Source organism: Megascapheus bottae, chromosome 8, assembly GCF_031878675.1.
Source record: "Megascapheus bottae isolate mThoBot1 chromosome 8, mThoBot2.hap1, whole genome shotgun sequence".
In the NCBI taxonomy this organism is placed as follows: Eukaryota; Metazoa; Chordata; class Mammalia; order Rodentia; family Geomyidae; genus Megascapheus; species Megascapheus bottae.
Genome location: NC_143516.1, coordinates 66,879,197 through 66,901,685, shown reverse-complemented (window position 1 = coordinate 66,901,685; position 22,489 = coordinate 66,879,197). Strand labels below are relative to the sequence as shown.

Below are 22,489 nucleotides of genomic sequence, written 5' to 3'. Positions count from 1 at the left end.
TCAAAAATGTGACTGTGGCTGGCTGCAGTGGCTCATGCCTGTAATCCTAGCTATTCAGGAGGCTGCTGAGGATCGTGGTTCAAATCCAGCCCGGGCACTGAGGTCCATGAGACTCGTATCTCCAACTAACCACAAGAAAACCAGAAGGGGTGCTGTGGTTCAAAGGGTATGGCAGTAGCCTTGAGCTGAAGACCTCATAGACAGCATCCAGGCCCAGAGTTAAAGCCCCACAACCGACCAAAAAAAAAAAAAAGTGACTGTGGTAACTTGGTGGATACAGAAACTGTTATTGGAGCCAGGCAGAAGTTGCTAGCATGTGAAATGACTTCAGAGTATTTCAGTGGAGACAAATGGAAGGCAGTGGGGACTGCTCTCTTTCCAGGTCATCACAGTGCTGAGATAGAAGTTTAGGGGCTTAGGGACTCTGGGGATGTTACAACATGGCAGGGAGGAGATGAATGAAGTTGCCCAGAAAGAAGACACACAGAAAGAAGAGCAAAGGGATGTTTTCTCTGTTGTTGATTTTTGTGTGCACAGCTAGATAAGTGCCCCCTGCTCGGCTGTCTTGCTGGCCCTTGCACTGAGGTTTTATGTTTTGGAGGCAGGAAAGCTGAAATGATTCATTGAATAGAGCAAGTATTATACCGTATCTAATTTACAGTGGTAACACTGCTACCAGTGAATGTGGTAGCCCAGTCCTGGGGCTTGAACTCAGTGCCTGGATCCTATCCTTGAGCTTTCTTAAGGCTAGAGCTCTACCACTTGAGCCACAGCACCACTTCTGTCCTTTTCTGTGTGTGTGGTACCAATGACTCAAACCTCAGACTTTGTGCATGCTAGGCAAGTACTCCACCACTAGACCCTTGACCCCTGGAAGTCATATATTGAGAAACTAAGTCTAAAAATCAGAAATCAGGAAAAGCAAACTTAAAAAAACAATTTTATTATTATTATTAAGATGTACAGAAAAGTTAGCATTTCATAAGTCAGGTAATAAGTACATTTCTGTTTTGGACAATATCATCCCCTTCCTTTGCTTTCTCTTAGTTTCTCCCTCCAGCCCTGCCCACAAGTTACATTGGTCATTTTGCATATAACATGATTGCATTCCTTCCTCTTTCCTCCTCTCTTTCTGTAGTCCCACCCCCAAAGAGAAAACAAAACAAAACAAGCCAAAGCAAATACCACCTCCACTACCAACAACAACAACAACAACAACAACAGCAACAGCAACAAAACGTGTTTCCATTTTTTGGAAGGATTTTTCTTTTTCTTGGTTGGTTGTGGGGTTTGAACTCTGGGCCTGGGGCACTGTCTCTGAGCTCTTCAACTCAAGGCTAGTGCTCCACCACTTGAGCCACTTCTGGTTTTGGATGGTTAATTGGAGATAAGAGTCTAGTGTGCCTGGATTGGCTTTGAACTGAGATCCTTAGATCTTAGACTTCTGAGTAGCTAAGATTACAGGCATGAACCACCAATCCCAGGCTGGAAGAACATTCTTTTTTTTTTTTTTAAACAACCATAAAAATGCAATTTATTGAAATAAGATCTTCAAATGACCACTTTTAAGTTTGGGGCCATAAATAAAGTAAGGGTCACTCAACCACAAGCAATGCAACTAAATGGAAGAACATTCTTAATTGTTCAGAATTCAAAATACTACTTGAAATATTTAGCCACAATGACTCAACAAATTCAGTAGGAAAGCGATTTCCATTATTGTCTCTCATACTTCAATTTAGTCTGTATTTTTTATTTTTATCTTACTATTCATTGTTTCTTATTAAAATTTTAAAATTGTCTTTAGTTGTACAAAAGGGTTACAATTCAACATATCCATTTATGAGTGAAATGCAGCTTGATTAATGTCCGTGGGCTATATTGATTTTTTTTTTGCATTTTTTTATTGTAATTAGTAAAAGGGTTACATGATATTTGCCAGATAGAAGGTGCATTAATTCACATACATTGATACCCTTTCACATGTCTTGGTACCCATTTCCCTCCCCCCCACACCCCCCACCCGTCTTGGTTTTCCCCCCTTCCCTATCAAATTTCAAATATCCAAATACAAATAAATTCAATATATCAGATAACAAAGTGAGATACTATTCCAATATGAGATGACCAAGGGATATATTGATTTTTTTGTTTCATTATTTTTTATTTCTTTTAAGAAACTGTACAATGGAGTTGCCATTCAGTAAAGTAGTTTATAAATACCCTTTTCCTCAATCTCCCCATCCCTTTTAGCCCTTTTAATGTTTGATAATACAGGGATTTAATAACATTGCCTTTTAAAGTAGAAAATTGTGGTGTTGTTTTTTTTATTTTAATCATCATATCAAATTACTTCCAGGAATTAGGACTTCAATATCTCTGGATTGATCAGGAGGAGTAAATTTTTTTTCTTTATATAATAGAAGTATTGATTTTGGGAGATTGACTAATGTTATTAAATTCAGGACTCATTTGAGGTTGCTACTATTTGCAAGTTGAATTTCCTGCTATGCTACTTCCCTGTGGATCACTGTGCTAATTATAATCTAAATTTCTTTATCATAGTACTTAAACCGAGGCTGTACCAGATACTTTGCTAACAAAGAAACTGACAAACAGATTTTGCAGAATCGCAAAAGTCCTGAGGTATAGTAGACTGTTTGTACTTCAAATCTTTAATGTAAATTTAAAAATTATGCTAAAAGATATTTTATCTTGGAGTCTCAATAAGATTTCTTACTTGTAAGGTTATGTTTTAAAATCCTAAGTAATTATGCAAGCTTCCTTCCCTTTTGGTACATAGACTTTCTTAGTTTATTATCTACTTCAAGACTGAAGTAGAGTACGAAGTAGAGAATAGATTTCATTAATCATTTGTGTGGAAGGATACTTGTACATTAGAGTATTATTCTTTAAAATGTAGTATTTCTGTAATATAGTATAATATAGTTTTATATTGTTCTTGATAAATTGTTATATCTGTTTAGGATTATTTAAATATAATCATAGCATTATTTAAAAAAATCATTCACTCTTCAACCTTCATAAATTTTAATGTATAGTATTTCAGTAGTAAGTGGTGTGTTTATATAAGGGTTTATATTATAAAAATGAAGTGAAGATTATTATAGTTAAACTAGTGTATTGATTTTATGAAAACCAAGCATTCAATGGCAAGATGAATGAAATGCTTAATTAAACAGGTTTTGTCATAGTTTTTAATTCTACTTTTGTGAACCAAGTATTTTGACTAGAGTGAAATGGGTTATATATTAAATATATTCATATCAAAGAAACAAAAACCAAACCCAATTCTAATTATTTCAAATTCTAAGCAGATGAGCCCATAGCTAATTCTTGCTTAATTTGATATTTTGTATATTCTTTTAAACATAGATGCCTGAATTTTAAGTCATAAACTTCACATTACAGTCATAATCAAATCTTTACAAAGGAACATTAGTATGTATTATTATTGTTATTCTTTTTGTCGGGTGTGGGGTTTGAACTCTGGGCCTGGGCCCTGTCCCTGAGCTCTTCTTCAGCTCAAGGCTACCACCCGACCCCTTGAGCCACAGAGCCATTTCCAGTTTTCTAGTGATTAATTGGAGATAAGAGTCTCCAGCCTGGGACTTTAGTGCCCAGACTGGCTTTGAACCTCAGTCCTCAGATCGCAGCCTCCTGAGTAGCTAGGATACTAGCTAAGACTATTTTCTAGGCGTGGCAGTGGTGGCTCACACTTGGAATTGTAGTTATCCAGAAAGCTTAGATCTGAGAACTGTAGTTCAAAGCCAGCCAGCTAGACCCACAAGACATTATTTTTTATTAACCAGCAAAATGCTGGAAGTGGAGCTGTGGCTCAAGTTCTAGCCTTGAGCAAAAAAGCCAAGTGAGGGCACAAGATCCTGAGTTCAAGCCCCAGAACTGGAATTAAAAAAAAAAAAAGACCATATTGTGATATCAACATATAGAAATTCTACTAGGAATGAGAGATTTCTTAGGCCAATGCATATGTCCATATTTCATGTATCAAATACACATGCATATGCACACATATTTTGGCACAGAAAAGACTGAATAGATAGGAAAGAACGCTTGTGATTACTCTCCAGAGAGTAGCATGGATGCTTGTCTTTCTCGAGTGAGTGCACGTTGTCCCATTAGAAGAGAGAGAATGTATGTATGTATCATGTCTATGGGTGAACAATGAATTAATGTGTTTATATTACTTTTTATGTCTTCATCAGGAGGATGAGGTGATCATTTTGGCTGATTAAATTATTTGCCTAATTTCACGGAATGTCCTTAAGCCCTGTGTGATTTTTTTTTTTGAGAATGCAGTATTTTTAGTCTGCCATAAAGCAAGTGCATTCACTAACCTTTGATTGGAACTAACTTCTAAGCGAAGCAGGCTTCAATTTTGAGACTAAAAATTCTGCATGACATGTATTTCCTGTGAATTCAGGCTGCATGGGGTTGTTCCTTTGCTGCTTTTAAAAGAATAAAATGGAATTTCATTCTAGACATTTTCCAGAAAATTTCCACTTTCATTGAACATTTTAAAGAACTTTATGGATTGAGTTCTGACTTCAGCTGGGAACAAAATATTTCCTGGAGGCATCACTTAACACCCATTAGCCCTCAGCTGTTATTGCATTGTTGGGCTTTCCTCCTTCATTCTCAAGTTCTGGAAAATTCCTAGACCAGTTTTTATGTTCAGTAACTTTTATGCATCTCCTCTAGCTACTGCAGCCCTTACTTTCTTCTTTTCCTTGTCTGAGTTTGTTATAGGTCGTAACAAATGAATCCTTCAGATGAAAATTTTCTCTTTTCTCCTTTTCTCATGTTTTAAGTCATTACAGAAATTCCTAGAGTAAGTCTACCAGTGCTTGCTAATGTACTTTACTTCATGTATACAGACACAGAAAAGTGAAAGCCTTTCAAGTTCTGAAAATTGTGTCACCCCATCCATTATTTACTTCTGTTTAATACTGTTGCAGTTGAAGCATTTAACCTAAAAGAGTGCCCTGCTAATTGTTAGGTTGAAATTTTCATTATGATTTTTTTTTTTGCCTGATTTTGGTTAGCTTACCTTTTTTTTTTTTTTGCCAATCCTGGGCTTGAGCTCAGGGCCTGAGCACTGTCCTTGGACTTTCTCAAGGCTAGAGCTCTACCACTTGAGCCTCAGCACCATTTCTGGCTTTTTCCTATGTATGTGGTACTGAGGAATTGAGCCTGGGTCTTTGTGCATGCTAGGCAAGCACTCTACCACTAGGCCAAATTCCCAGCCCAAGCTTACTTTTTTTTTTTTTTAATTGACAAAACTTGGATGTATTTGTAAAACATTTGGTATTATGTATGTTGTGTGATAATTAAATGAGATGAATAAATCTGTAGCTCTCTCAGATCTTTTTGATCTGAGAATATTGTTTCATTGCAACCATGAACATTCCTTCATTTTCAAAGTTAAATTTGTTATCTTTAATATCCTAAAATCATAAGGCTTTCCAGTTAAAAATGTCACTGAATGGGAAAATACCTCCATTCTTTTCATTAAAATGTTCATTGAAATGATAGTAGATTCACCTGTAGTTATAAGAAATTATACTTAAAGGGGCTGGGAGTTTGGCCTAGTGGTAGAGTGCTTTCCTAGCATGCATGAAGACCTGGATTCAATTCCTCTGTACCACATACACAGAAAAAGCTGGCAGTGGTGCTGTGGCTCAAACCACAGAGGTTGATAGCTCAAGCCTTGAGAAAGCCTAAGGATAGCTCTCAGTCCCTGAGTTCAAGCCCCAGGACTGGCACACACACACACAAAAAGAAAGAAATCACCCTGTAAGATCCTCTGCCCCCTTCACCCAGCCACTCAGTTTTGGGTATGTTAGAACACTCTGGCTTCTCTTTGGACAGATTTTACTTTTGCATGTTACAGATGCTATTGATAGACTGGTGTAGAGATTTTAGTTTCCACAAACGATACGGCGGTCAGTTAATGGCTGTCTTCTTGTTTTCTAGTATGTCAAGGCCGGTTCCCTGAAAGACCCTCTCCTGGATGACCACGGGGATTTTATCAGGATGTGCACAGCTATGAAGAAAATCGGCTTGGGTGATGAGGAAAAGCTTGATCTGTTTCGCGTAGTGGCTGGCGTCCTGCACCTTGGGAACATTGACTTTGAAGAAGCTGGCAGCACTTCAGGTTGTTTCTTTGTGTTTAAAGAGAAAAATAGTATTCAATCGAATTTCCTGATTTCTTGGATGCAAATTCAGTCTGTGATGTGCATGTTCATTAAAATTCCAAACAAATTATTCACTGACTGCTCCCTTATACTCAGTTAAAATTTCCAGCTAATACTCTACTTTTGTAATTCTCCATCATCTGTTAATAGAGAACTTGAACCTTTTCTGGTTCATGGATTATAGTTCTAAACTTGGATCAGTTCCATTTAGGAAAGTTGATACATAAAAGCCGATGGACTTTACCAGTGAGAAATGAAAACATTCATTCTTATAGAAACTGAAGAGCCTTTGAATGCCATGTGCTAATCACTGTTCATCTGCAGTCTTTCGGTCTGGATGTCAGCAGTGAGGCTTTGGCACAGTTCTGCATACAGGCTTGGCAAACTGGGCCTCAGTGGCCTGGTCCAGCTCATCTGTTTCTGTGAATGAAATATTACTTTGTCTTGTCAGCCAGTTTCCATATCACAGTGGCAGAGGTGGGTGGGGTGTTGGGGCAGAAATCGCAGGTCCTGTAATGATGACAGTATTTGATGTTTGTCTCTGTAAAGTCAGTGATTATCCAATCCTGCATTCACTGTGTTAGAATCCTAGACCAAGGATGAGTTGAGAACTATCTGAAGGAGCACCTGACATGGCTGTAAACAACATAAGCTTTTGCATCAGATCCCTGAGTCTCTCTGAACCTTGGTTTCTTCGTTTGCAAGAGGAAATCATCCACAAGATGTGCTTTGAGAACACAGTACCTTCAACAACACACATGCAGGAAAGGGGTGCACCGTGAATCCCAGCCACTCCAAATCCTAGATAGCCATTTCCAAGCAGGTAGAATTCAGGAATAAAGAAGTTGGATAAGCCAGGTTCCCGTAGTTCATGACTGTAATCCCAGCTACTTGGGAGGCCAAGATCTGAGGGTTATAGCTCATGAAAAGCCCATGAGTCTCTTTTTTTTTTTTTTGGCCAGTCCTGAGCTTGAGCTCAGGGCCTGAGCACTGTCCTTGGACTTTCTCAAGGCTAGAGCTCTACCACTTGAGCTTCAGCACCACTTCCGGCTTTTTTTTATGTATGTGGTACCGAGGAATCGAACCCGGGTCTTCATGCATGTTAGGCAAGCACTCTACCACTAGGCCAAACTCCCAGCCCCCGCCCATGAGTCTCTTACGACTGATTAACCACCAAAAAGCTGGAAGTCGAGCTGTGGTGCAAATGATAGAGCAACAGCATCCAGCATTGAGTAGAAAAGCTAAGAGGCAGTGAGTTCAAATCCTGGTACTGTCACACACGCACAAAAAGTCAGTGAGGAGAGAGATATAGCTGAGTAGAAGTGCTTCCATAAGTATGTTTGAGTCCCCGAGTTTAATCCCTACCACTGGTCCCTGCTTTGAAAGAAGAAAAAAGGAGCCATGTGTATGATGTATCAGATTGTGTGTTCTAGCATGAACATCTTTGTCCTGGCTGAAGCATTGTGACAGTATCGAGGGAGGAGATAGTATATCTGTTTTACAGAAGTGGAACCTATGCAGAAGTAATGACTGTGATCATTATTTAACATAATGAACATAATTACTAATGAGGTTATTAGCTGTGAGAGCCTGGGTCTACCTATGTCTTACTAACTCAGCTGCTTGTGATAATTATTGTCCCTTTTGCCCCAGGCCACCAAGCCTTGTGATCCATGAATGAGCAGAGTAGAACAGACAGTCTCTAATGACTTTCAGATTTAATGTCCCGAGCTGTTCTGCAGTCAATGCAGTGAGAAGAGAACACTGTGTGCACGCACACAGGTTCTTGTGCTTCCCCTCCCACGCCACGCTCTAAGCGGGGTTGACCTTGGGAAGGAACTAATCCACCCCAAATCTCACTTTTCCCTCTGGAAAGGGCAGACAGCATAGTCCCTGCTTTGTGTTGCGGAGGGGAATCGATGAGCTGACTAATGACTACATGTTTTGAACGCTTGAATGTGTTGTAATCATGATAAGTATGAGTAAATGGAAAATAAAAACACACAAATGAACTCCTATTTAAATGCAAACAATTCAAGCAAGCCAATGTTTAATGCATATTATTAAAACATGAGTGTGCTTTAGAAGAACTGGAAAAATAATTTTGAAAATTTACTTTGGCCTCTTCAGCTTTGTTAGGCCATGGGAATGCGGGGCGGCATTGAAGTGACACACAGAATGAGTGAGCACCCCTGGCAAATGTGAGAGGCGATCTATGGCATTTTTCCACGTGACACCCATGGCCCTGTGGTGGGGTGTTCACTACACAAGCAGTTAGGGTATCGTGAGTTCTTTTCTCGATAGCTGGAGAGAACTAAATAATCAAAAGGAAAATAGTGCATGTTTGCATTTTTCTCCTTAGTTTTCTTCTTGAAGTTCTTTTGACTGTAGGAGAAATGAGAAGAATATGGGTTACATTGGTATAAGGCAGTGGATTAAGAGAGTTTATTTAATTAGTTTTTAGCTGATTGACTTTTTGGGGGGCTGTACTGGGTTTGAATTGAAGGCCTTGTGCTTTGTTAAGCAAGCTCTACCACTTGAGTCACACCCCCAGCTCTTGATTATTTTCATGTCCACAGCTAAGATTTCATTCTATTAATCTGTGTCTTTTCTATTATTCGTAGGTCTCAATGAGGGTCATTTTATTAGAAAATTTAATTTGGCATTTTATGGCAATATGGGGACAAAAAGCCACTGCAGTATTTTTAGAATTATTTTAGAATTATTGCCAATAAATAATGTGAAGATTTTTGGCTGTCATAATTCATTTTTTAAAAAAATTTTTGCACAGTTAAAATGTAGGAAACACCTCTCGGGAGATTTGTCGGTGCCAGGGTTTGGCAATTGTGAGGCTGTGGGTGTGAGTGTTCAAACGGGGATGATTCACCCCCATGCAGAATGGCAAGTAGCTCAACAAAACACAGTGATGAACTGTTCATTTCTGGAATTTTCTACCCAGTACTTTTTGGTACTGAAGGTGGAAGCTGGTGCCTTATGCCTGTAATCCCAGCTCCTCAAGAGGCTGAGATTTGAGGATTGCAGTTCCAAGCCAGCCTGGGCAGAAAAGTCCTGAGACTCTTGTCTCTAGCCACCATAAAGGCTAGAACTCTCTTCAGTAGGAGAGCACCAGCCTTGACAAAAAGAGCTAAGGCTTTGTTACCTAGTATATTGTATATATGTTTATTTGAAATAGGAAAGGGAAGGGGGAAAAACAAGATCATTAGGTGGGGTGGGGGGAAAGAAAAGGGGACAAAAACATAAGAAGGAGTATCAGTGTGTGAGAAGTAATACACCTGCTATCTGATGAATGTAACTGTAACCCCTCTATACATTACCTCGATAATAATTAATTAAATTAAAATTTAAAAAAGCTAAGAAAGATGCCTAAGCCCTGGCTCTCTGCCATCACGGACTGGTCCTGTGTCTTGGTGACTTTGCCAGGGACCAGGGTGAGGGAGGTTCCTATCAAGGATGGAAAGACATCGAGTGGATTCAGAAATTACAAGTTAACCTTATTCCCCAGGTTTATGCATGTGAAGTCGAATTCTAAGAAATAGATTTTGAGCCTCTGCTTTATAGAATGCTTCTGAACTTGGAATTAAAATTGATTTGATTAGGTGGCTGTAATCTGAAGAGTAAATCTGCACCCTCCCTGGAGTACTGTGCGGAGTTACTGGGTTTGGACCAGGATGATCTCCGAGTGAGCCTAACTACCAGAGTGATGCTTACGACGGCTGGAGGCACCAAAGGAACAGTCATAAAGTAAGTCTCCCACCTGCTCTGCAGCCGTCAAGCATTGTAATGTTCACAAAGCTGTGCTGGCTAGATCAGATTTCTGGGAGTCTGCCTGCCGTCAGGTCATAAGTAAGTGAGGATGTGCGTAGTTTATTTATTTTTTCATATATTTTTATTGTAATTAATAGAAGGGTTACATTATATTCACCAGATAGAAGGTACATTACTTCACATTCATTGATACCCTTTCTCATGTCTTGGTCCCCATTTCCTTCCCCCCACCCCCACCCCTCATCTTGTTTTCCTCCCTTCCCTATCCAATTTCAAATACACATATATACAATATATCAGATAACAAGGTGAAATACTGTAACATTATGAGATAACCAAGGACAGCAAAAGAGATGAGAGATAACATAGTACATTAAGGACTACAATCACTCATTATATGGCTTTTGTTTCTATAGCCTGGAGGTCCTTTCATTTAGCATCATTCTGTACGGCTTTATGTATCTAGGTTTTGTTCTATTGTTAATTTCTGCTAGGAGAGCCCAAGATTTCTACTGATGTGCGTAGTTTAAATTATTCCCTGCAGATGTTTGACATCAATAGAATTTATGAGGGAAGAGAAAGGTTTACTTCATGTTAGAAGAAATTACAAATGATAATAAGTATCTCACCAAGATTTTAGAATAAGCAGTCAAGGGCTTCTAGAATTGTACTTGGATATATATATATACACTTTTGGCTCAGTTATCTTTATATTATTTTATCCATTTTTAACTTGAGATATTGAAAGATATTCATGAGGTAACAAGTAAATAAATAGAAAAATAGCACCAAATTAAGAACTTTTTTCAAGAGGTAAAATTCTGTAATAAATAAACTATTTTTTTTTACCATGTTGGGGATCAAACCAAGGCTTTGTTCATGCTTGGCAGGGACTCTATAACTTAGACCTTTGATAGTAAATTTATATTTAATTAAATTAATTTTTTGCTCAAGGCTGGCACTCTACCACTCAAGCCACAGCACTATTTCTGGCTTTTTCTGTGTATGTGGTACTGAGGATTTGAACCCAGGGCTTTGTGCATACTAAGGGAACATTCTATCACTAGGCCATGCTCTTGGCCCCTTCTTCTTAGTTCTTAAGAATTTATCATGTTCGGTGAAGTATGAATTAAGGTTAAAATGATTTTTCAGAAGTGGGTGCGTGGCTCAAATGGTAGAGTGCCAGCCTTGAACAAAAAAGTTAAGGAACAGCAACTAGGCCCTGAGTTGAAGCCCCAGCATCAAGCATAATTAAAAACAACAACAATAGGGCCAGGAGTTTGGCTTAATGGTAGAGTGTTTGCCTAGCATGCAGGAAGACCAGGTTCTATTCCTCAGTACCACATACATAGAAAAAGCTAGAAGTGATGCTGTGGCTCAAGTGGTAGAGCTCTAGCCTTGAGAGAGCCCAAGGACAGTGCTCAGGCCCTGAGTGCAAGCCTCAGGACTGGAAAAAAAAATAAAACCAAAACACCCAACATTTTCAGGCCTAACATTCTTTTGCCCAGTGTGACTGGATTCTAGATAATTCCTTGTTCACTCTTAGACTTTTCTTCTTAGCTCTGCTTCTTCTTCCTCTTCATCCCTCACCATTTGGTGAGCACTGGTCCTTCGTAGGACACTGTGACTTCAGGCATCTGACATTATTTTGCATACATATGCAAAGTTGCATTGTATTATTTGCATATATATTGTCATAAGGAGTTTTAGTTGATGTGGTCTTTTTCTCTAACAGGGTTCCCTTGAAAGTGGAGCAAGCAAACAATGCCCGTGATGCCCTGGCAAAGACGGTATATAGCCATCTTTTTGACCACGTAGTCAACAGAGTCAACCAGTGTTTTCCTTTTGAAACATCATGCTATTTTATTGGGGTCTTAGATATTGCTGGTTTTGGTAAGTTTAGTATCTTTTGTAAGTTTATATTTGAGATGTTAATTTTTGTTGTTTATACTGGGGCTTGAACTCAGAGCCTTGTGCTTTCATTAGCTTTTATTGCTCAAATCTGGTTCTCTACCACTTGTGCCACACTGTCCCTTTCTGGCTTTTTACTGGTTAGTTGAGGTAACAGTCTCATGGACTTTTCTGCCTGGGCTAATTTTGAATACAATCTTCAGATCTCAGCTTCTGGAGTAGCTAGCTGTAGCCACCAGCATCTGACAATGTTTGAAATACTTTTTTGCATATATCAAAAGTGTTTATAAAAATCTTTTTCTCTCCTTGCAGTGCCTTTCTCTTAATGTGTTTATGGGTATATGCTCATAATTGCATATCTTGTCATGATGCTTAAAAGATTTCAGAAATAGTTTTGATTTTACTAAGGCTAAAGTTAACACACATTGATCGACACCTATTGTGAAGATGTCTGCATGCTCTTAAATGAATACAGCTGAAATAAAAATTAGCTTTTAAGTGCTACTAATAAAGAGAATAAGACATACATGCATATATGTATATATAAAGCAAACACCATATATAGAATATTTAACCAAGCTGTGAAGCCACCAGTGAACATGTAGATCTGTGAATAGTTGTCATACAATCCAAATTGATTATTATATGTAAAAATTACTGTGAACAGTGGCCACAGTAGCTCTTTCTAGTTTCTTCAGAATCACTTGAGTAAAGGTAACTAATTGTTGAACTGAAGTTGCTCAACCAGAAATAGAATGGACCATTGGCGCCTGAATGCTATATTCTGAACAACTGGTCCACAAAACCTTGATGTGAATCTGATGGCTTTATAATGCGTATGTAAAGTTGTTTTTCCTTTGAGGTTGGCTAGCCTCTGCCAAGTGAAGACTGGAGCAGTTATATTTTGAGAGAGAAAGCTTGGCTTTTGATGTGTTTAGGAGGGGTAGTGATTTACAATAAATCACTGCCTTTAGTTCTTCAAAGGCAGGAAAAGTTCCCTCACTGACAAGGTTTCATTGTTTGGACCTTCTGCAAGGGTTTTGGCAAACACATCTGCAGTCATAAAAATTTAGAGCTCTGTGGCTCTTGGACATTGTTATTTAGCCCTTAAATTTACGAGTGAACCCTAGTACCCCCTTGCATTTTGCATTTTTATGATTTAGATTGTTTTAATACAGCCAATGTGCTTTAAAAACTAGGTTACACATAAAAGGTAATCTCAGCTACTTGGGAGGCAGAGACAGGAGTATCACAGTTTGAGGATAGCCTGGGCAAACTTAGTGAGATCCCATCTTATAAACAAGCCTGGTGTGTTTCATGTCTGTATTCCAGTTTTTTGGGAAGTAAGAAGAACATGTCTGAAGGTAGCTGAAGCAAAAGGATGAGGTCTTGCTAGAGAAAACAAACTGAAGCACACGGAACTGGGGCATGGCTGCAAGAGTGTCGTCCTGAGTTTGATCCCCAGGACTGCCAAAAGAGAAAAAAAAGAGCCAGGTGTAGGGGTATATGGCTGTGATCTCAGCTGCACAGGAAGCATAACTAGGAGGCTCTTCTTAGCTGGAGTGTTAAGATTCTACATGAAGAATGACTAAACAAAGGAGGGAGACATGACTCAAGTAGTAGAACACTCATCTAGCAAGTGTAAGGTTCTCAGTTCACCCCCCAGTACCATAAAGAAGTTACAACTAGCTAACATTACAGATATTAATTTAATGAATAATTATTAATAATTTATACTGTAGAACATTTATGTCATTTGACAGTTTTGGTCAAGTAGTGCAAGGTATTTCTGTCTCTGTCTGTCTGTCTGTCTGTCTGTCTGTCTGTCTGTGTCGGTCAGCATACTTATTAAGCAGGCATTCTCCCACTTGAGCCATACCTTTAGCCCATTTTAACTACATACAATTGAAGATGTGTAAGTCAATACACAGCCAATGTGCTGTTTTTTTTTTTTTTTCTCATTTGATCAGTTGTGGAGTTTGAACTCAGGGCCTAGGTGCTGTCCCTGAGTTTCTTGCTCAAGGCTAGCAGTCCACCACTTTGAGTCACAGTAACACTTCTGGATTTCCTGTGGTTAGTTGGAGAAGAGACTCCTATAGACTTTCCTGTCTGGGCTGGCTTCAAGCCGCAATCCTCAAATCTCAACCTCCTGAGTAGCTAGGATTACAGATGTGAGCCACTAGCATCCAGCAGTGTAATCTGTAATTTTGAGAAAGGTTCTTGCTTTTGTCTGCTTGTGCCTAGACTGTGATTCTTCTGTGCTGTAGGTGGAGACAGGCACACACACCTTTGTACCTCTGCATTGGTTGAGGTGAGGATCTCATAGACTCTTTGTCTGGGCTGGCCCTGAACCATGAGCCTCCTCTGCCTCCTCAGCACTTAGGATTATAGCCATGCGCCACCAGTGTTTAGCCTCCATTAAAAATTTAGTTTATATTAATTGTACAAAGGGATTTTATTATTAATGGATGTTTTTATAAACTGCTTTGTCAAACAACTTATTTCTCCTCTATTTTTAAAATAATTTCAATGGATATATATATATATACTTTTAATTTTTTAATTTTGTTTTATTGTTGGGGTAATGTACAGAGGGGTTGCAGTTACATCTATCAGGTACATTATTTTTTTAATTAAAAAATTTATTAACATTGATTTTTACATCATATTTCAAATGACATGTTTAACCAACAAGTATTCAAGAATGGAATCTCTATATACAAACACTGACACTTAGATTTTAGAACATAATTAAAATTAGGCTGAGCATTTGTATGTCATAAATACATATTAATCTGTGTAATAAAAATTATGTCTATAGAGTCATAGACTTTTATGTCTATGTAGTTGTGTTTATATTTCCAATACCATGTTCATAGCATTGGGTACACAAATATTGAGTCCTCGCTCTTTACTCTTTGGATCTAATAGCCACATATTAAGGATACCATGCGCCTTTTGTTCCTTTGGTCTTGACTTCTCTCACTCAATATGATTCTCTCTAGATTTATCCACTTCCCTGCGAATGCCATTATTTTATCTTGTCTGTTGGCTATGTAGAATTCCATTGTGCGTGTGTGTGTGTGTGTGTGTGTGTGTGTGTGTGTGTGTATCATTTTCTGTATCCATTCGTCTGCAGTAGGGCATCTGGATTGCAGATACATTTATCAGGTACATTATTTCTTGAACATTGTTGCCTCTTCCCATGTTTTCTCCCACTTTCCCTGCCCCCCCCCTCAGGTTCACATTTTTATATACATATATGTGATATACTTGGATCACATTCATTGCTGTCCTTTGCCCTGCCCTGACACTGTTGAACTCCTGCTGTTTTCCAGCCTCAAATAGCCCCTCTGCTTCCCCATTATACCATAGCACTCCTATGAGACAGCGTGTGTGGTGTTTTCCTTTATAGCCTGGCTTATTTGCTTAGTGATATGTTCCAGTTCCATTCATTTCTTGCAAGTGATATTCATGTTAATAGCTGAACACTACGCCTCTGGCTTCTACATACCCCATTCTCTTTTCCATTCTTGGATTGATGGACACCTAGGGTGAATCCATTATTGTGAATAATGCTGCTGTAAACAAGGGTGTACGTGTGACACGTTGGCTGTAGGCTGACTCACACACCTTCAATTCGGCACAGGAGTGCTACAGCAGGATCTTTTGGGAGCTCTAGTTTGGGTTTCCTGAGGCACCTCCATACCCACTGATTTCCATAGCATTTGCTCTAATTTGCTTTCATACCCACAATGCATCCATGTTCTCCTCTGCTCTCACCACCACACAAGTGTGGCCAGCATTTGTTGTTTATTTTATTGATGGCTGACATTCTGATTGCAGTGAGATGGAACCTCAATATAGGTTTGATTTAGAGAAAGCTATTTCTAAGGCTTTGCTAGGCTTAGTGCCTAGTAAATTTGTTTTGAAATAAAACCACTTGGGGGAGTGTTGAATAATTATATTTACTTTTAAGCCTAATTTTAAATGAATTTATTGAGATGCTAGCCTGTTATCCTAAATTCTGCTTGTGGGAGTTGATCACTGATGGCCTTGCTTCTGCTTTTGTGTTTCCAGAGTACTTTGAGCACAACAGTTTTGAACAGTTTTGCATCAACTATTGCAACGAGAAACTTCAGCAGTTTTTTAATGAAAGGATTCTGAAGGAGGTAATTGTGGCTGTGATATAAAAGTCCAGATCTGCTTTAAATTCTAGGGAAGGGAAAGACAGAGCAGGTGCTATGTTCAGGGGGTGGTGGGGGAATGGAGAGGGGCACCCAGCAAGTAGAAGCAGGTGAAGTTTAAGACCCTGATAAATACGTTGTGTGTGTGGGCAGTAGTGAGAGGTTTGAACCCAGGTCCTTGTACTTGGGAGGTAGGTGTTCTACCATTTGAGCCATGCCCCTCAGATCATGATTATACACTTTTAGTAGGCACTTCCTCAGAAGGGAGCAGCTGTAACTCCTTGCTAGCAACTTTGGTCAAACTTTGCTCAGCTTATTTCTTTTTCTGATTCTGGTCATCTGCTGATCCGAGCTCTTCTCCCTCCCTTTTCCCTCTCTGCCCTTCATCCTGGGTCTGCTTTGCCTCACACCTGCTGCCTCTGCCACCCCAGAGGCTTGGGAGCCCCCAGCTCTGAGCTCTGGAGTGCACTGCTTGAGGCCTTTAAGCAGCCAGCCCCAGCCAACCAGCTACCATTCATTTCTGATCCATTGTAGAACTCCCCACCTCTGCCCACAGAAAGTACAGAGGCTGATACTTAGAATTCCAAGGCCAGGACCCCTTCTAATCCAAAGGTAGCTTTGGATCATTTGATTGGTGATTAGACACATTATTTCACCCCTTACACCTGAATGCTCCAGTAAAATTTTTAGTATTTTTATTTTTGCCCTTGACTTTCCTTCCTTCCTATCATTTATGGGGTGTTTTTGTAGATTGCAGACACTAGGCGCCAGCGAGGTCAATCCAGCTCCTTATTTTCCAGCTGGGCAAGAAGCCAGTTTCCAGAGCATTTTAGACAGTTTAGGGGCATCAGCAGGTGGAGCCCTCTTTCCTGCCTGCTGCTGTTTCTGTTTGGCCAGTCTGAGCTCTGCTGGTTCTTCCTATTCTATTTCGAGCACCCCTGTTTCCCTGTGGTCTGCACTGCTCTGCTTTGGACTGAGATATGCTGTGATTGCTGTCTCTGCCTTCCCCAACATTCTCAATGAAGTTTTGTCTCTGTGGCTTTCCAGCTGCTGTACATGTCACTCATGGGTTCAAGCAAAGGTGTGACATACATAAATGGGTGGCTTGGGTTCTTATTGGTGACAGGGTTGTTCTGAAAATGCTCTGGCCAGCTACTCAGATTTCTATTGCCAGTTGAAGTTTCCCATGTATGCCCCTTACTTAAGCATCCCTGTCCCCCCCTCCATACTAACCCGGCCAAAAGCTCCGCCCATAGTGTTCTGGGGCTTGAACTCAGGTCCTGGTGCTGTCTCTTGAACTTTTCTATTTTTTTTTTTTTTGCCAGTCCTGGGCTTGAGCTCAGGGTCTGAGCACTGTCCTTGGACTTTCTCAAGGCTAGAGCTGTACCACTTGAGCCTCAGCACCACTTGCGGCTTTTTTTCTATGTATGTGATACCAAGGAATCGAACCCAGGTCTTCATGCATGCTAGGCAAGCACTTTAACCACTAGGCCAAACTCCTGGCCCCTGTCTCTTGAACTTTTTATGTTCAAAGCTGGTTCTCTGCCATTTGAGCCACAGCTCCACTTCTGGCTTTTTGGTGGTTAATTTTTTTTTATTCCACTGGAGGATTCTTTATTGCACACTCAACAAAAGAGCAGATGGTGTTTAAAATGTACAACTCAATAATCTTTTTGTCATAGTTTCTTTTGATAATTGCCCTTTTTGGTGGTTAATTTGACGTAATAGTCTCACAAACTTTCCTGCCTAGACTGGATTCAAAGTGTGATCCTCAGATGGCAGCCTCCTTCGTAGCTAGGATTACAGTCGTGAGCCACAGTCACCCTCTTTTATAATCTTTATGTCAAATGGATTTCAAATTTAAACTAGACACAAGTGGACAGTACCTTCTAGAATGTCAGTAAACTTTTCTAGTACAGTTCAAGGGAGACAAGATTTAGATATTCGGAAAGAAAATATTAGGGCACATTAACTAACGTAATGGGCCATCCATCTGATAACCTCCTTTACTTTTTTTTTTAAGAAAAAGATATGAGTATACATGAACTTAGTTTTCACTTATAGATTATTTTTCCAAATTAAATTTCTTTTCAGAAAATATTTAGTATTTCTAATATAGATCATTGTATATTACATTGCTGTGTGTAAATTTGAGCCTATTTGCAGTTAATTTCTGTTTGCTTGATTTCAGTGCCTGTCTGTGTATCAAAGCTTGATCTGTCTTTGGTGAAGCATTTAGGGTTATATTAGCTGGTGTAAATTTTTGCATTTGAATTCATAGATATAATGATGAGAAATGTGGTAAAACATCAGCACTATTCCATATTGCATGAATATTTTCATGGCTGTAATTATCATCATTTTATTTACAGGAACAAGAACTATATCAGAAGGAAGGTCTGGGTGTGAATGAAGTTCATTATGTGGATAATCAGGACTGTATAGGTATGTATTGGTTTTGACTTGTGAGAAGCGTGGGATATACACAATGACATACATTTACAAGAACTTTTCTGAGCTCTGATTTTACACACATCAACAGTTACGGGGTTGGAACTGTGGTATTTGAGAGAGGTCTACCCTTTTTTTTGGGGGGTGCTGCTACTGGGGCTTGAAGTGAGGGTTTCACATTCTAACTTTGCTTTGATGCTCAGAGCCATTTGAGCCATACCTCTACTTCTGGCTTTTTGGTGATCAACTGGGGATAAGATTCTAAGTCTCTTGGATTTTCTTCCTCGGCTGGCTTCAAACTGTGATTCTCAGATCTCAGACTGTTGAGCAAGATTACAGGCATGAGCTACCAGCGCTTGGCAAGAAGTTTACTTGTTTAGTATTGTTCAGAAGTAATTTTTCTAGGTATCAAAACAAGCCTTTTCTAAAGTCTCGTCTATAATTAATGTGCAAGCCAGTGAGGAGGCGGCCTCGGTGGCTGTGTCACTTTAGGTAGCAAGGTTTTCTGGGGCTCTTCAGGCCTGTAGAGCCCAGGCCAGCATTGCTCCAGCTGCAAGGGGCCCTCTGGGGTTCCACAAGTCCACAATATAACATTATATTACTAGTGATATCCCCTTACATCTTTTCCTTCCTGGCCCTCAGCAATCCCTTGTCTTATTTCAGTGCCTTTGACTGTGTGATTGGCGGTTTGGGTGGGGGGTCCCTCCCCTTCTAGTGTCTTCAGCTTATTTCCTAATCTCTTCCTCCATGTGTGACTATGCTGTCACATATATTACCAGCTTACGTCACCACACTCTTGCCACCACCAGTTGCCCAAACTATCCTTTTCAGACTGGCTTAGTTAGAATCTTGATTTCTCTTCCTGCTCAATTCAGCTCTGTCCCAGTCAATAGTTTGTATATACTTTGTTTAGGAGTTTAAATTTTATACTTTGAACAGACAGCAAACTTTTGAACAGACAGAAAGCTTTTGATATACAAGCAGTGTTAAAATGTTGGGCAGGCAAAACCTTCTGTAGTTTTACTCATTTTCAGTGGGGGAATTGGCTGGGTGAGGGACAATTTCTAGTTCTCAGCCTATGATCCTGGCTTAGAAATGGAGTGGCGTTTACTTTGTTCACCTTCTTTATGGTGTTGTTTTTCTGAAACCTGTATTAAAGGAATGATGTTACCTTCCAACAAGGGGCTGGATTTGAAGTTAAAATCCATTTGCTCTCAATCCCCTTTGAGAGAAGACTTTCAGAGGATTGTCTGTCATATTGTTTGTAACCAGTCCTATGAAATTTGTGACTAGTGAACTGTTAAGGGTTTTTGTTTATCCTATCGTGAGTATTTTGACTTTTGAAATAGACTTAATTGAAGTGAAGTTAGTGGGAATACTGGATATTTTGGATGAAGAGAATCGCCTTCCCCAGCCCAGTGACCAGCACTTCACGTCTGCCGTTCACCAGAAGCACAAGGACCATTTCCGACTCACTGTGAGTTCTCCATCTAATATGCACATTGGGCTGGGGGTGGGAGTAGATCTGTGATCAGACTACTACACATATGACATTGTAAGACAGAAGCATAGTCATGTGAGATGTAGAGCAGTGATGGCACAGCATGCTCTGTAGATAAGCTCTATTCATCTGCTATCTGTCTGTCTATTATATATCTATTGTCTGTAATTATTATTTATCTAACAATTACATATCAATTGATATCTATCCATCTGTCATATCTATGTCAGACATGTGTGTTTCCTGTGTATATATATTTACCATGTAATCTACCCCTTCATTACATATCTACCATACCTAGCTTTCTGCCTTTCTATATCAGTCTGTTTATCTATCATCTCTCTTCGTCATCTATCTGTCGTGTGTATATATTTATCATATGTAATTGATCCGTTCATCTATCTACCTATCTATCTGTTTATCTATCATCTATTCATCTATCATCAATCCATCATATTTCTGTCTATCACCTATCTCTTGTGTATTCATATATCGATTATCTGCCTATATCGGTTTTTATCTATGTATATATCTATAATGGTAAAACTCTATATAATCAAGATTCAACGTTCTTTCTCTGGATGGGAAGAAAATTTTGTCTGTCTAAGGCATAGGAAGAGATTTATCTATTGGTCTCATCGTATTCTTCCTTCTGAATTAAGTGGTCTTCAGCACCTTTGTTTTGTATCACACGATCTAGGTGGTGACAGGTAGATCACATGCGTGCTTTAGAACTCTAGTGGAAGAAACCTGGATGAAGTGGTGGAGGCCAGTTCATTCTGGTCTTCTTCTAGGAGTTTTGAGAAGGAAATGCACTCAGAGAGGGAAATGGAAGCTGAAGCACTAGGATTAGGTGGTGTGTTGCAAAGGGAAACTAGACACAGACAGTAGAAATGAGTAGGGGCATGCTCTTGAAAAGGTTGAGGGCCAGGTTCCCAAGCCTGCTTCAAGTTGAAGTTCTCCCCGTGCTTGTGTAAATTTTGGTGAGTCTCCCCACTTAGCCGTCACCCCCTGAGATCCTACAAGTGGGACTTCACCCTCACATCCAGAAAGAGCCAGGCAGGCACAAGCAACAAGGATGCCATTTCCACTGCAGAGCTCAGCATTGTGCTGCCTTTCCTCACCCTCCTCCTCAGTCATCCCGTGAAAAGAGAGGAAGGAAGGAGTCACTTTTAGAATTGGGGTGCTAGCAGGCAAACATCTCCTTTCCTGGGAATTATTGTTGTAGCATAGAGGCTATTGCTCTGATGATCTTAGGAGTTATTTAAATAGTAACAAGTGTTTTTACTTCCTTTCGTGATTGACATATTCCAGTGCATACACACATCAGGCATTGCTTGCTACTCAATGATAAACAACAGCCAAAAAAGAAAAAAATGTTAAAAAAAAAACACAAACCACAAATGGATTTACTTGAAAAACAGATGTGGTTGTGGTAACTCTTCTGTGATCTGGAATCCTGGGCTGGCTGCCTGCTCAGCTGACTTGGCCTTTCACTGCCTCCTAGCTACGACACTCTTACTTCAGTGGACATGGAAACAGCCTGTGTTCTTCACAGAGTCCATTCTCATACTGAAAGTATTTGTGGAATTCTCTGTGTTGACAGCTCTCTGGTCTTCATTACGACAGCTTGAAGACCCACAGTTACCTTTCCAAGGGGGCCACAGATCTAGTCTGCAAAACTGTGCTCAGGACCTTTGAGACATGTAATGCAAAGGACAGCCGAGTGAAGCATGGGGAAGGACGAATCAGAGCAACACAGCACATAACTCCACATTATGTAGACTGGTACTTGATATTTCTTTGGGACTGCCAAATAAAGAACTCTTAGCATAGGCACTGTTGGAGTGCAGTTACTTGAACACTTGCATTTAATTCCAGTAGTTTCTGCAAGCTATAGGAGAGAAGACACATGGCGGGGTGCGGGGGAGGGGTGTCAGACGTGTAGCTGTGGCTCAAGTGGTAGAGCACTATATTTGAGCACAAGGATTTACAGACAGAGCCCAGGACTAGAGTTCAAGTCCCAGGACACACACACACACACACACACACACACACACACACACACACACACACACACACACACACACACACACAATGATAGGCTGAGGATGAGGATGTGGTGAGAATGAGATGTGGTCACATATGTGAAAGCACTTCAGAAACTTTAACCCAAACACAAGCTCCTACAGTTAAAACCCCTAAAGTGATGTAATTTCCTTGAGAAAGATGCAGGTTCTTTGTCCAAGAACCTGTTCAAAACCTGTTGGTTTTGACACTGTGGCCGAGTTCCTGTGCTGAGTTCAGGCGTTTCCTTACCTGGCTGCACATGAGAATTCCATAAAACAAATGTCACGTGCTTTGGAGGTTTAACGTTCTCGGAATAATTCTAATCAGCATGAGGATCAAACACT

General features: G+C 39.8%; 1 protein-coding gene across 1 annotated transcript in view; it reads left to right on the top strand.

Moving 5' to 3' along the window:
• Positions 1-22,489, top strand: part of Myo6 (myosin VI) — a 133,912-nt gene that overhangs the window by 72,715 nt on the left and 38,708 nt on the right. Inside the window, exons 10-16 of the mRNA XM_090338539.1 lie at positions 2,566-2,646; positions 6,019-6,199; positions 9,857-10,001; positions 11,761-11,918; positions 16,017-16,108; positions 18,496-18,568; positions 19,924-20,051. Of these exons, the coding sequence (XP_090194665.1) occupies positions 2,566-2,646; positions 6,019-6,199; positions 9,857-10,001; positions 11,761-11,918; positions 16,017-16,108; positions 18,496-18,568; positions 19,924-20,051 (858 nt within the window). The remainder of the gene's footprint in view (positions 1-2,565; positions 2,647-6,018; positions 6,200-9,856; positions 10,002-11,760; positions 11,919-16,016; positions 16,109-18,495; positions 18,569-19,923; positions 20,052-22,489) is intronic.